The sequence below is a fragment of the Arabidopsis lyrata genome, assembly GCF_000004255.2.
Source record: "Arabidopsis lyrata subsp. lyrata unplaced genomic scaffold ARALYscaffold_5, whole genome shotgun sequence".
NCBI classification, from domain to species: domain Eukaryota; kingdom Viridiplantae; phylum Streptophyta; class Magnoliopsida; order Brassicales; family Brassicaceae; genus Arabidopsis; species Arabidopsis lyrata.
The window spans coordinates 19,466,975-19,477,701 of record NW_003302551.1 but is presented as its reverse complement, the minus strand read 5'-3'; the positions used below and the strand labels follow the sequence as shown (position 1 = coordinate 19,477,701).

General features: G+C 33.1%; 2 protein-coding genes across 3 annotated transcripts; both read right to left on the bottom strand.

Annotated features, from left to right (window-relative positions):
- Positions 1-3,341: 3,341 nt before the first annotated feature.
- Positions 3,342-5,575, bottom strand: LOC9312587. 2 transcript variants are annotated; one of them, XM_002876473.2, is made up of 2 exons: positions 5,101-5,575; positions 3,342-4,114 (listed from the first exon to the last, which is right to left on the bottom strand). In XM_002876473.2, the coding sequence occupies exons 1-2, from the start codon at positions 5,127-5,129 to the stop codon at positions 3,544-3,546; spliced, it is 600 nt and encodes a 199-aa protein (XP_002876519.1). In that variant the 5' UTR covers positions 5,130-5,575; the 3' UTR covers positions 3,342-3,543. The 2 variants fall into 2 exon arrangements, with proteins under 2 accessions (XP_002876519.1, XP_020881635.1); XM_021025976.1 differs by having other exon boundaries at positions 3,342-4,176; positions 5,101-5,477.
- A 1,271-nt stretch (positions 5,576-6,846) lies between these two features.
- Positions 6,847-10,115, bottom strand: LOC9314354. Its single transcript, XM_021025975.1, has 6 exons — positions 10,036-10,115; positions 8,672-9,139; positions 8,256-8,578; positions 8,111-8,161; positions 7,554-8,020; positions 6,847-7,478 (listed from the first exon to the last, which is right to left on the bottom strand). The coding sequence occupies exons 2-6, from the start codon at positions 9,061-9,063 to the stop codon at positions 7,161-7,163; spliced, it is 1,551 nt and encodes a 516-aa protein (XP_020881634.1). The 5' UTR covers positions 9,064-9,139; positions 10,036-10,115; the 3' UTR covers positions 6,847-7,160.
- Positions 10,116-10,727: the final 612 nt, after the last annotated feature.

Here is a 10,727-nt window from a genome sequence, read left to right as displayed (position 1 = left end):
GGAATAATCTCATACTGCTTTTGGTCTTTACAATGTAGAATTGTAATTCCGTTACGTATATGAATTGGTCTTCAGTCATAAACTATTTTTTTTGTAAAGAGTATAAAGATAAGATTATACGTTAAAATACTAAATTTCAAATTCTGGAAATATTGTCTTTTAAAATACCCGTAAGTAATACGATCATCAACTAGAGATATATGGGACTTATGAATTAACTGGTAAAAAGAAATATTCAGCAGCTATATGACGAGTCAAATATAACCGTATGCTTTTCTATTAAAAGTGTGAAATATCAATATATATACTCTTAACTTTACTGTTGATTTTCGAATATACTACGATTTAAACAACAACAAAAAAAAAATCATTGAATTGTTGACTTGAAACATATACTAAAACTTTGTACATTCATATATAGAAATACAATAAATAAATATAGTTAAAAAATATTTATCCTGACCATAGTTGTAAATTGTAATGATCATCATTTTGATTTTATAATGGTGAAGTGTGTTTAGTGCATTCCGTACATTTGAATGCATTCGTGAAAAATATGAACACGTACGTCCTCTATGAACTATGATTTGTTCTGAATTTAGTCACTTAAAATACATAATTAGTTGGGGAAAAGGAACCACAACAAAGTTTCTATCTCCAAGATATTATGATATAATTTTAACAAAAAAAAAAGATATTATGATATAATTATTGAGCTATTAGTATTATATATCTTTATAACTTTAAAATATTTGTATATAGTTATTGAAATCTGGATACACAAATTATTAACATTTAACAGCGAACATGAGGAAATGCTGGAGTATAACATTAACATCACATGATGTCAGATATTTCAGAGACCTGAGGTTTTAGTGTCTTTCAAGCTAAGCTAACTAAACATGTAACATAATTATGTTTCTCTTATGTAATTACGAGGTATACATGCTTACTTTTAATTATGTGTGTGCAGTGGCGGAGATAGGGTTATAGCATGGGGTCAATTGACACCCATGGATTTTTTAAACCTAGCTAAATTTTGATTGGTAATTGTAAATTAACCCCATTACAAAATAAAAATTGACCCCATCAAATTTTAATTTAAGAGCAAACTACTAAATATATATCTATATATATATACTAAAAAAATGTTATATTAATTTATACTAAATATTAAGCTAAGGGAATATTGCAAAATCTACCACATTTCAACAAGTCGCATTCAAAATCTACCACAATCTCAAAAATCTTTCAAAATCTACCATATTCCAATAGCACATGCAGAATGTTGGACCAAAATACCCTTGAATGGGACAGAGTCTGTGTCAGGGACATAGTCTGTGTCAGAGACAGAGACAGTTTCGTCTGGTGCTTCCAAAGAAGGAGAAGGTCTACAATAAATGTTGCACGGTTATTTAAATAATATGTTATATCACGGACAGATTCAGATCGAATGAGTAATATAATTAGATCAGGGACAAATTCAGATCGAATGGGTGATATAATTAGATCGAGGACAAGTTCAGATCGAATGGGTAATAGAATTAGATCGGGACAAGTTCATATCGAATGAGTAATAGAATTAAATCGGGGACAAGTTCATATCGAATTCAGATGGAATGGGTAATAGAATTAGATCGGAGACAAGTTCAGATCGAATGAGTAAGAGAATCAGATCGAATATGTTATATCGGGGACAAGTTCAGATCGAATGAGTAAGAAAATTAGATCAAGGACAAATTCAGATCGAATGTGTAATAGATATAGATCGAGGACAAGTTCAGATCGAATGGGTAATAGAATTAGATCGGAGACAAGTTCAGATCGAATGAGTAATAGAATTAAATCTGGGACAATTTTAGATCGAATGAGTAAGAGAATTAGATCGGGGACAAGTTCATATCGAATGAGTAATAGAATGAGTAATAGTACTCGAGGACAACTGGATCTTTTTGTTATTTTGCAATAGAAGGAAAAAAATTCAATAATCCGGGTAGGTGAAGACAATAATGCTCAACTAATCTGTGGACCAAAATAGATGGTGAAAAATCTAAATAAAATTCAAAACCCTTAAATGAGAACAATTGGTGGACAAGATGTGGAGTTCACGATAATAGAGCAAGATGATGAAATCGGGGACAAGATCTAGACGCAACAGAGAATTCCCAATCGGAGACAAGATCTGGAGACAAAAACGAAAGTTAATTGTTTAGTCTCAGGAGATATAATGTTTCTTAGTTAAAATGCATGTGTTTGAAGGGAGAGAGAGATAAATAGGGAAACTAAGGTTGTAGGGAAGATAAATAGGGAGGAGAGATAAATAGGGAAGAGAAATAAATAAGGAGGAAAGATAAAAGGGAAGATAAAAATGGAGGGCAAAATTGTTACTTTACATCAAAATGTGGTATGAGTTGAAAGAAGAGAAGGAATGTGGTAGATTTTGAAAGAAATTGGGAATAAGTGGTAGATTTTGTAGTTTTTCTTAAGCTAAGAGTTAAACTTTACAAATAAATATACAAATAAATCTAAAATAAAAACATGAATGAATTCAACTTCAACCTAATAACTATATCTCTCGTTACTTTAGGATTTTTCCTATTTTCTTCTTTTTATAATCACCATTATCCATTGAAAATCATTTTAAAATAACATTTAGGTAAAACTTTATATATATTTTAATTTGAACTAAAATGTTTTGATGATTTTGCTCGTATATTAAGAAAAATCTCATCTTTTGATTTATTGACTTTTAAAACTATTATTGATTTTTTTTCTATGAATATTGTGAAAACGACTTCGTATAATCGTCTCGTTGATATCATTTCAATGATTGTTTAGTTTTTCAATTGAAAATATAAGCTAAATTGTGGCAAACGAGACAATAATAAATCGATTACAATATATAGTATAGTTGTGATGATATTTTTATTTTTTTCTAATAAAGTTGATATAATTTTGTATATACAAAAAAAAATTTGACCCTTATAAACAATTTTTCTGGCTCCGCCACTGTGCGTGTATATATGTAGATGCATGCATGCAATTATCAATATATACAATATACTCTACATCATATAGACTAGCTTACATTGACATTAAAAAAAAAATCAAATGTATTAACATTCCACATACAATGGAAAAGTAAATGATATATATTGTCTTAGTCTTAATTATTATATTTCCGATCAAGAGAGCGATTGCAGAACCAACCAGTCTTCAATCTTAAGCATCCATTATATATGAATGATACTAAACTATCAACAAAGTTAAGCAATTGAATAGTTTTAATAACCGGTATGCGTAGCAAATTAACCAAATTAAACGAGACCAAAAAGACAATAAGTAAACCATTAATTAGCTCCATCCTTCATTCAAAATTCCCAAGAAAAAAAAAAACTAAAGTAACAAAAACGGCACCGTTTAAAAGGGGGTTTTAAACGGCAGCGCATTCTGGTTAAATATCTCTGAATTAAAAAACACAATTACAAAAACCAAAAAAATCTTTCCAATGTTTTTTGTTTCTCTGTTCTTGATGGAAAAGTTTCAAAGATGACAAACTTGATGATCTTCAGCGATAACCATACGACTAAGAGGACTAGGTCCAAGCTTCTTCTTCCTCCTCATCTGATTTCTCTTCCTCACAATCTCCATTTGATCTCTCTTTCTATTCTCCATCATCGCTTCTTCTTCCGCCACCACGAACCTCCTCATCAACGCGTTCTCCCTCAAAGACTTCCCTCTAAATATCCTCCTCCCTGAATCCACACTCATCCTCGCCGCTGCCACCGCCACCGCCGTCTCCGTCACCATAGGAAGAGGCTTCGACGGAGGATAGCTTGAACTTCTTCTCGGCGGGACGTAATTTCGGAAAACGTCGTCGTATGGACCGATAGGAGCGCAGAGACAAACCCTAGTGAACGAATTCGCAGCTAGTTTCAAAGACGAGCATTTTCTCAGCTGGTGATGAATTTGGCTTTGATTCGATGACTTGTTGTTGACGCTAGGGTTTCGAGACGGACGAAGATTCTCTGGTTGTTGTGATGATGATTTAGGGATTGTTCTCCAATTCGTTGCGAATCTGGCGACCGCCATAGCTCTCTGGTACCAAGGTTTTCTGTTTGCCATTACCTTTTTTAGGTCACACTCACACATCTCTTTTCTAATGATGATGATTGACTATAAAATTAACATAAATGAATCATCACTTTTGTTCTTTACTTTACAAAGCGCGTAAGAGATTTGAAATTGGAGAAGCTAATTTGCTTACAAGTTCTAAAAATGGGGTAATTATATTCCAAGTTTGGGATTAGGATAAAGGAAACAAGAAAACTATCGTTTTCTTCTTTGACTTTAACAAGGAAACAAAAATAATAGTTTGTTTTAGGATTTTTATTTGTTTACCAATTATGGATCAGTAACTATTTTTCATTTATTTGGGACAGTTGTGTTATGACATAAAACCTTTACATAAATAAAGACTCTGAAATCTATGAATCTCATTTAAATCAATTGCATCTTTATTATATGGTACATGTCTTTTTTGTATTTGATCCGTATCTTGTAGTAGTAATATTTATGGCCGAAAAGAAGAAAAAGAAAATCAAACAATTGATAATATATTGGGCAGAACTGTTGAAATTAAGCCCAATAGGCCCAAACTAAGTTACAAAGTTTTTTTTTTTTTTTATGATTAAATTACAAAGCTATCTATTTGATCACCATTGATAACGAAGATGCATCTGGATTGATCTATCTTAATGTCTTTAGTTTTCTAAGTACATCAAATACTTATTCTTAATTATGATCAAAGAAACTGGGACTACATATATGTTTTGGAATCAAAACTTACAAAAAACATGGGATTGGAGAAACTATATTAAACTATAGACCTATAAGAATTTGACCCCTCCTAGTCCTAGTTATGTATTGCAAGACTGAGAATGTGATATGATATTTTCATTTGCTTTTAAGAGAAAACCCCAAACAGTTACATAATTATGTGAGTGTTTATTTTGAAATTTGTATTAACTAAACAAAAAAAAAAAAGTCCAAAATTGAGTAAGCAGTGATAAAAGGAGCTAGTGAGTTTAATATGCATACCTTGCAGGTGAGGCCTTTGAATCTTGCATGAAACAGAAGAAGACGAAGAGTGAGTGAATAATTTAGAGAGAGAGATAGCCAAAGGATAGAGAAGAAGCTAAGATGGAGATCTTTTTTTATCTGTTCAATGCCAATTTTAGAGAATTTGATAGAGGAGAGAGAGGGAGAGAGAGTGTGAGTTAAACAATTGACTAGCTTTTTTGTTTTCCTCTTTATTTCATTCTTTAAGATTTGCTGTTTTCTCTTCTCTCTCTTGCTTTTACAGTCATAGGAGTCTTGTAGTTGTGGAGAGAGAGAGATAAGAGATTCAAAAATTGTAAAGAGAAAGTGAAGAGAATTGGTGCTTTTAATGCAATTACCATAGTCCTCATGATCCACTTTCTATATAAGCCTTTAAGGAGTAGTATTCTCTCATCAAATTTCATATGAGCCTTGATTCACAATATTTTTACATGTTATTCATTTAATCTCAGCCGAGTGGTTGGTGTCTAATGATTTTGCTCAGTTATTAGATTAATTACAATAATGAAACTCACATTATGACTGTAGTTTGTAGAGCAATAATCCGAGTTTTACCACAAGTTCTTATCATACAAATCTATATTTTGTCACTTGATGATCTTTAACATATTCTTTTTGTAATATTATAAATTCTTATGAAATATTTGAGTTCTGCCTAGCAAATCTTTACTTGAGATCATGCCCTCATTCAATAGATTACTAATATCAAATGACTACATAGAAAATATGAGAAAAATTAAAAAGGGATTAAGTGCTGGATTAATCATGTTAACCTCATGGGACCATCTTCTTTTGAAAGATGATTATTATGGGCATGCATCATAGTTAGAGCATTTATTAGCTTTGACATATTTACTAATGTTTACACATAATGAAACCATTATCTTTATTTGGGATTATGATGTATATATGCATGTCGTCCAACAAATAATATATTTGCAAAGTCCCTTTTGTAATTTTGGTTATAATGATGTGAAAAATTCAAGCAAGAGGAGGGTGTGTGAGTTCTATCAATCACATTAACTTAACATCTCTACTCGTACTCATAGAAAATATCAAAATAGCGATTGAATTGTTAAAAAAGATAGGACAGTTATAGAGAGATCAAACAAGTCATATATATTTGAGAAATAGATAGTATATAAACAATCATGGTTCTCAATTTTAATATCGTGGGTGGTGTTATATCAAGAACAAGAACCTCCAAAAAGCTGCTACAACATTATGATTGGTCCTGTTGGTTTTGTAAATTAATTTAATTTTATTTAATGTCCAACAATTATTTAAACAAGCAACTAGTAAAGCTGAAATTTGAAGCTTTTTTCTATTATTAATCTTCTTTTTTTTCCTTTGGGATGATCAGAATCAGATTAATTTCCACTTGAAGTAGGGACTTTTTGATTATCACCCACCAAGGGCACATGATATAGGCCACCAAGGCTACACAAAGAATCCACCTTCATACTTTCGCATCTCATAAAAAATAAATATACAAATTCCAAACATTTAATTTAAATATTTGACCACAAAAACTCGTGAAACAGTAAATATGTGCTCTATATAACTATATTCATCAAATAGAATTAATGGATTCAATATCTTAGTACGTAATCGTATAATAGTGAAACGAAGATGATGATGCCCATCAAATATATTTCATTCTACTCATAAGAATTCAAGAAATTGTTGACATAAAAAGTACGAATTCAAGAATAAATCTTAACATGTTCTTCGAAGCAGACGTGGTTTCATAATTTGTAATAAAAGTACAATCTAAACTTTATTATACACAGTTTGTGTCATCTCTCCAACTTTTCATCATCATAAAACAGAAAAGAAGCTAAAGAAGAAAATGATATGACAAAACAAAACAAAACAAAGTACATGTTCTGTGAACACACAGATTCTGCAGAAATAAAGAAAAACCTAAGAGAATGTTTAGAAACAAAAGATTGAAGTAGAAATAGTCGCTCTGATTTAAGGGAGATTCAAAAAGGAAAGACTCTGATCATCAAAAGCTTACTGAGTTTTTTCATTAATCACTGGCTTTCAGGATCGCTGAGATGTTTCTTGCACCAAGAACTTGCTTTACGTTCTCCACCTCTTGTCCTTTTGTTCCTAGGAACAAGCATTTCAGAAGCTAAGCATGATCTAAGAACCGAATCTTCACGGCCTTGTAGTACCAAAGATTTCTCTTCTTGGCTATATTGTTCTGTCTCTTCAGTTTGCTGCAATGGCGGTACACTGGTTCCTTCTCCTTCCTCTGCTTTCTCAGCTTCGTCATGGCAACTAGTTTCCATCAAATCAGAATTCATTTCTTCAGCCACTCCATTTCGAATCAATATATTATCCAAAATCTGCAATTAGTTGAATCAGAAAACATGGAAGAAGATGTTGAAACATAACTAAAGTATCAAAGAGAACGAACTTACATCTTCACAAGAATCTCCAATCTGGGGATGATTTAAAGTAACATCAGCGTCGGCGAAAAGACCAACAGTACTTTCAATTATGTCAGGAATATGAAACGCATCCCCATAGCTCGAGATCACTCCTTGGGATGAGAAAACTAAATCACCAAGAACATCTGCCATATGCTGTGAAGCGTTGTAAATTGCTCCAATGGAGATCACATCTCCATTTCCTCCAGCAGAAACCGTTGGGCTAGGCGCAGAACTTGCAGCAAGAAGGCTCAGATTCTCTGAGGAAGAGAACCTTGCTGCATTCTTGGACATCACAACATCTACTTGGGTTTTCAATCTATGAACTTGCGAATGCACCAGCTCGATTTTCCAGAGAACCTCTTCTAAGACATTATCTCCTTCTCGGTGATGAAAAAGTGAGTCATCGTCATCTAAGTCTACCGGTTCCTTTGAATCACTCTGTGGATCTTTGGCATCTGCCCCAATCCCCCAAGCAACATATCAATACACCAAAACATTAACGGTCTGAAAAAAATGAGAAATTATTGCAGTTTTAGTGAACATACCACCAAAGTCATCAGCCAATCCCATTCCATCTGAGCTCAATCTCTTGGTCTCTGCAACAAAAACCGCACCAATATATGAAGGATATGCTCAAAATAAGGACAGAGTTATGGAGTTAATACTGTTACGAGGATACTAGTCTCTTACCGATATAAGAAAAGAGGTTGTGACATGCCATATATGAAGTTATATCATCTGTGCTCTCGACCTTCTTACGCTTTCTTCTCCTCTTTGCTGCTCTTTTTTTGTAACACGGATTAGAAAAAGGCAATGACTTTATCCCCTCACCACAACTTTCCAACACAGACGGATCAATATTAGCTTCAAGCTTTTCTTGATCATATGACTCAAGCTCTTTCGGATATTCCAATGCCCGAGACTCTAACTCTCTAATTCTTAACTCAACCCACTTGGATCGCCACATCAGTGGCCTGATAAATCTCCTCCAGTGATTAGTTAGCCTTTTCTTCCTAGAAAAACACACGGGAGACAAAACTAATTAGAGAAACAGTAAGAACAGTAGAAAAGAAAGAAAACGAGAAGGATTTACGCAGAAAACACACCTAAAATGAAAAATGCTGCTAAAAGAATCATAAGCAGGTCCTAGATCGGTTTCATCCCAATAATGAGATTCGACCTCAGCTTCTCCGGTGAGTCCATCAAGCAACATGTCAGCATTCTCAGATGCAGTGTCAGAAAATGAGCTTGAGTATTCAGTAGCGTTAGGGTCCTCATCAGTGGTGGATGCGTTGTTTTCATCAGATTCAACTATATCAACATCCAATTCCTCACCACCAGAAACTGAAGTCACAGTTTCCTCACTTGTATTAGCACTGGTAAGACCACATTCTTCATGATCTCCTCCAGGACTTTGCTCTTTCTTTGGCGACAACTTCTCAGCATTGAATTGTTCACTTTCTTGATTGAGCTCCATATGTGGTTCAACCACAGTCATCACAACTGATAACACACTCTTATTTCACATTGGAAACCGTAAGTTAAAACCCGGGTGATGCTCCTCGATGAAGATCCTGGGGATAAAAGACTGTGAGTACCTCTGCAACAACTTACAGCTAACGCATATAACATTCAGATTGAAAGTAGAATACATCAAGCAACATAAAAACTTAGTAGAATTCTTGAAATGTCATCACTTTCTTTTCAAACCACCCCGAACAATTCTATTATGTATAATCCAATAATTGTTCACTATTTAAATTAACTAGAAATCTGGATTTCCATTACCTAAGTATTCAAAATATTTAAATTAGACTATAAAAGAAAAAGCTGTAGGCTTCTGTTCATTTCTAAAGCAGAATTATTAAAGTAAACTCAGGAGAAGCACCAATCTAAGTCAATCCATCCTAAGTATTCCACTTGTTCGGATTTAAAGCTGCCTTTCTAACTAGCAATCTACAAAGTTCAAAACTTTAGAGCAACCGAGACAAACCCAACTTCAATTCAGAACAATTATACTCAAAGAATCTGAAGAACGGAGTTGGAGCTCACATGGCAGGTAAAAGTAAAGGTACAATATTTGCAACCAACTAAGCTTAGAAAATCTCAGATGTACCACAATCAAATTTCATTCTAAGTATTCCTATTGTTCGGATTTGAAGCTGCGTCTATCACTGGCAATATACAAAGCTCGAAACTTTTGAGCAACCGGGACAAAACTGACTTCAATCCTCAACAATTATGCTCAAAGAATCAGAATAACCAACATAGAAAGGAATATAACCTACGAACAAGAACAGAGCTGGAGCTCACATGGCAGCAACAAAGACAAAAAAAGTATTAAAAAAAGTAAAGGTAAAACATTTGTAACCATCTAAACAAACAAAGAAAATGAGTAAACTCATAAAGAATCAAAGTTAGAGCTATGCATCTATACAACAAAGAAGATAGAGAGAGGTGATGAGATTACCAGAGAGAAAGAGAGAGTAAGTGAGGTTTTGGGGTGTTTTGCGGCGAGAAGAGAGTAAGAGAAGAAGAAGAATGTGGAAAGGCAACTTAAAAAACGTCTACTGATCAAAATCTATTTATACCTACAATCAAAAAACCTAAAACGGGTCCTTCCCTCTCTATCTGTCTCCTTTGGTTTCCACGTGGCCTCTTTCCATTCGCCTTTTCTTCGATTACAACCACTTTATTTAAAAACCGGACCGAGAAATTAACTAAATTAATCTTATTATGGATCATTATCCGGTTTACTAGGTTATAGAAATCAAATCTATTGTATCCTGGATTTTTTTTACTGTTAATTAGATATGCAATAAAACTATGAATATTTATTTCTATAAATAGAGGTTTTTAGTTAAATTATCTAAAGTTTATTTTTACACATGTTTCTCTTGTTTAATTTTTTTTTTTATATAATTTTACAAATAAAAATATTGAGTCAATAGAAAAGTAAGAAATTCTAATTAGATTAAACTATTTGAGCCATATATCAATTTGATGACGGCTTTGGATCGGATTAAATGCAAAAAAATTAGGTAAGTTTTAATAAGATTATGATGAATGTGTAAGTTTAATGTTACCATGTAAACTTGGGATTGGAATCCCATATCTTCATGAACATGTATCCATCCTACAATCTATCCTTTCGAAACGTTG